This window comes from Neomonachus schauinslandi, unplaced genomic scaffold (assembly GCF_002201575.2).
Source record: "Neomonachus schauinslandi unplaced genomic scaffold, ASM220157v2 HiC_scaffold_1971, whole genome shotgun sequence".
NCBI classification, from domain to species: Eukaryota; Metazoa; Chordata; class Mammalia; order Carnivora; family Phocidae; genus Neomonachus; species Neomonachus schauinslandi.
The window spans coordinates 1-3,901 of record NW_025410661.1 but is presented as its reverse complement, the minus strand read 5'-3'; the positions used below and the strand labels follow the sequence as shown (position 1 = coordinate 3,901).

At 49.6% G+C, this 3,901-nt stretch overlaps 1 protein-coding gene across 1 annotated transcript; it reads right to left on the bottom strand.

Annotated features, from left to right (window-relative positions):
* Positions 1 to 1,979: 1,979 nt before the first annotated feature.
* LOC110577623 (ubiquitin-conjugating enzyme E2 L3-like) lies at positions 1,980 to 2,567 on the bottom strand. The gene is made up of 2 exons (XM_021687010.2): positions 2,418 to 2,567; positions 1,980 to 2,321 (listed from the first exon to the last, which is right to left on the bottom strand). The coding sequence occupies exons 1-2, from the start codon at positions 2,565 to 2,567 to the stop codon at positions 1,980 to 1,982; spliced, it is 492 nt and encodes a 163-aa protein (XP_021542685.2).
* Positions 2,568 to 3,901: the final 1,334 nt, after the last annotated feature.

Here is a 3,901-nt window from a genome sequence, read left to right as displayed (position 1 = left end):
ACGGATTAAACTTGCTCATACTGCACCCCTCAGTTTGGCAGCAGAGGGAGGACCTGACTGCAGGGTGGTGAGCTGGAGGGGTTGTTCCAGGTGCAGCTGCAGCCATGCCCTAAATAGACTCGCCTGAAACAGGGTTCTCAGAGTGTCAGAAGACACAGTGAGTCTCAAGGGAGTATGGTTGTGCTGCAACTTGTAGAAACCTCTGTAGACCTCTGCCTTCCACTGTGAAAATGAAGAAAACCCTGTGGGACAATGCTACACAAATCCAGGAATCGTCTCCCCAGTTCAGCTTCACAAATGGCCCCACTTGCCTACTCGCTCATGCCCCAAACCAAAATGCCCTCCTGGATTCCCTTCCGGTAAACACCCATCTGCCCGGGTTGCTCTTCTCTGCCCATTCAGCTGATGTCCCTGTGGAGGACTGAGTGAAAACTATGCAATTCCCTGTATCCCACACTGGTCCTGCTCAGACCTCCTGTGGATTACAGGACACATGTTCCTCAGTCTACCGCACCCTCTACCTCCCCATGTCTGCATGTCACCCCCTTTCACTACCTATCTCCCCTGGAATGCTGCTCCCAAACTCCATGCACCTTGCCACTTAGGGTTGCCACAGAAAACCCTCAGAGAACACCTCTCTCTACAAACTAGTCCATCGCCCAGTCCCCTCTGTCCATCCCCTGAATTCACACACTGGTCCCAGGAGTCACCAACATTGCTTCACTGCACTGTGTTCTTTCTCTCAGAATGCTACCTCCATGAGCCCAGGGACGGATCCCCTCCATCTGTTTAGTGTCCTTTAGGCCTTTGGCACTAGTGAATGCACTGCTCTCAAGGGAAGTCACATGGGAGGAAACAATCCAACTCAATCTAGTTGTATGCAATATGGAGTAATATTTGAACAGTAGCTATCCATCCAAGAGTCCCACTTGGATCCCCAAATCTTTACTAAGTGCTTCTTCCTTAAAGCATTTTCCTGCTGAGAAGGAGAGAGTACTCCCTGGGACCCAGCCTGAGTTTGCTTTGTTGCTGAGGAAACCATGCAGTGAAACCAAAAGCAGATGAGACCTACAGCAGATAGAGCCTCAGGACAGCAGGACCATGGTAGGGGGCTGGGGACTAAAGCCACAGTGCTAAGAGACCCATGGGCCCACAAGTTGGGAACCTTTCACACCCTCGATGCTTCACACACACATGAAGCATGCAGTGCCCAAACCCACCTTTCAACCCATACTCTCCTGGGCAGCAGTACTAGTGGGGATGAGGTGGACAATGGTGTCCTCATGTCCCTCATGAGGGTTCTGCAGCCATCCCAAGCTTCTGCATTCAGGGCCACTACAGGCTTCTGCAGACGACTACTCTGCATAACTGTCTCATTACGCCTCTGGTCCAGGGGCAGAAGAGCCTGCCAGGTAGGGTGCATCCAGGGCACACTGAGCCTCAGGCTGGCTGGCCGTGGGGAATGCAGGAGTAACTTGTGCCGAGAGCCCCTCAGCATCACATGGGGACCATGCACAACACAGCCTCTGGCTTGTCTTGCAGGTGGACTTGGAGGCCGTTGGGGAACCGGCTCAGTCAGCCAAGATGGCTGTGAGGACACTGCAGACATAGGATGAGTCTGGAGAAGTCTCTGTCCTGTCGAAAGCTGTCATGTCTCCACATCCCAGGCTTACTGGTTCCTTCTACACAACCCAGGGAGCAGAATAGGAACTTGGGATAAGGGGGGTGGGATAGCAAGTTAATTGGCTTCTCAACTTTTGTCATGAACAGGGAGCTTTTTCTTTTTTTTTTTTTTTAAGAACACCTTAAATTTTTAATCCTTTCTATACAGGTTACCTAGACCATGTCTGATTAAGAAAACTGTAGAAAGTTAGTACCTGCCACAAGCAAACGCCAGGGGGCGGCACGTGTCAATTTTCTGTAGAGTCCTGCTTTGCGGGGTCTCCACTCACAATCGCTGGAATCCGTTGTGGCAGAGTTTAGTCCACAGGTCGCTTCTCCCCGTATTTCTTTGGAACCTCTTCAGCGTTCTTACAGAATTTTTTACAGTCCATAGAGTATTCTTCAGCTAGGTCAGCCGGAAGTGGGTGCTCGGGCTGGCGGTCCTTCACCAGTGCTGTGAGGGACTGGATTACTTGGCCGGTTCTGGTTGCTGGCTTCCAGTTTTCAGCACTAATTACTGGCAGACAGACCTGCCCCTTTTCATCGATGTTCGGGTGATAGATCTTTGTTTTAAATGTGATCTTCGGTGGTTTGAGTGGGTACTCTGCTGGAAAGTTGATTTCGATTCTGAAAGCCCCCTTATCATATGGAGGGTTGTCAGGAACAATAAGCCCTCACAAAGTCAATAAATTAGCTTCATCAACCTGGATGTTACGGAAGTCTTTCATTCCACATTTGTGGATTTCTTCAAGCTCCTTCATCAGCCTCCTGCTGGCCGCTATCTTGGATCTGGCACGGCTTGAACAGGCAGCAATTTTATCTACTCTACTGCCTGTTTTACATAAGCTAAACTTTCCCTGCTTGTCACCATCTTGGATCCCAGGTTTCTTCAACTGCATGATCATGTCGGAAAGTTCTTGGACACTCTGTGACCTTTCAGGCTTCAGGAGGCCTAAGGTCAAGTGGCTGTTAGCAGCTGTGGGGATGAAGAGCTTGCTGGGCAGGGCAGCCAGCTCACATCCTGGGGGATCCACTGCCAACCCTGACCCCTGCTGAGCCCTGCTTCTGGAGGGAAGGGATCTCACAGCCCTGAGACCCAAAGACAGAAGCTCACATTCCCAAAGCCAGGTTGGCCCCTCGGCTCTCCTCATTCCTCACCTACACGTTCCCTAACAGAGCCAGCCAGGACCCCACGGGAGATCCAGCACCATCAGCATCAGTAGGAGGAGAGTCAACTATTGAATGAAAACTCTAGTCCCTTTCTCTCCACATCTGGAAAAGCAAACACCGTACCTGGGGTTATCGTGCAGTGGGCAGCGGGCAGAGGGTGCAGGTGGACTGCAGCTGAGACAGAATTAGCTGGATTTCTTGACACTGCCGTTTTCTTTGTCTCTGGAGAAAAAGAGAGGTGATTAACTGAGGTTTTAGGATTTCTCATTTCAGTAGATATAATCAAACAAATAGTTGGAAATGGTCGTTTATGTGCACAAAACTTTCCACATTTCTAGAAAGGAAAATGCTCAATTGACAGGGACTGGCAGAGCAGAACTGGATAGAGCCCAGGGGTCCTCAGGCCTGACATGCAGTCTGGATACGAGAGAGGTTGCAACTGTGCTATGGAGTGACGTTGGAGACCTTTAAACTGTATTTCCAGGTGATAAATTTAGAGAGAAAGTTATGTTTCACAACATAAGTTTGTGGGTATTATACTCTAACCCTGTTCACTAACCCCCTTTTTTTCAGTTTTAGAGGTAGAATTTACTGATTCATCAGTTGCATATAACACCAGCACTCATTACATCACCTGTCTCCTTGACACCCATCACCCAGTTACCCCGTCCCCCACCCATCTCCTCTCCAACACCCTCAGTTTGTTTGCTATAGTTGAGACTCTCTTGGGACGCCTGGGTGGCTCAGTCCATTAAGTGCCTGCCTTTGGCTCAGGTCATGAACCTGGAGTCCTGGGATCCAGCCCCATGCTGGGCTCCCTGCTAAGTGGGGAGACTGCTTCTCTCTCTGCCTCTGCCCCTCACCCCGCTCATGCTCTCGCATATAAATCATTTTTTCAGTCTCTTTTGTTTTGTCTACCTCCCTGACTTATTTTATTTCCCCCCATTCCCCTGTGTTCATCTATTTTCTTTCTTAAATTCCACATGACTGACATCATATAATTGTCCTCCTGATTGACTTATTTCACTTAGCATAAAAACCTCTAGTTCCATCCCCCTGGTTGCAAATG

What these genes read in the sequence shown, in the direction of transcription:
- LOC110577623 (XM_021687010.2), bottom strand. Translation starts at nt 2,567, where the DNA reads ATGATCATGCAGTTGAAGAAACCTGGGATCCAAGATGGTGACAAGCAG. An exon ending in CCAGCAGGAGGCTGATGAAG is followed by an intron (nt 2,322 to 2,417) that starts GAGCTTGAAGAA and finishes CTTATTGTTCCT; the next exon opens with GACAACCCTCCATATGATAA.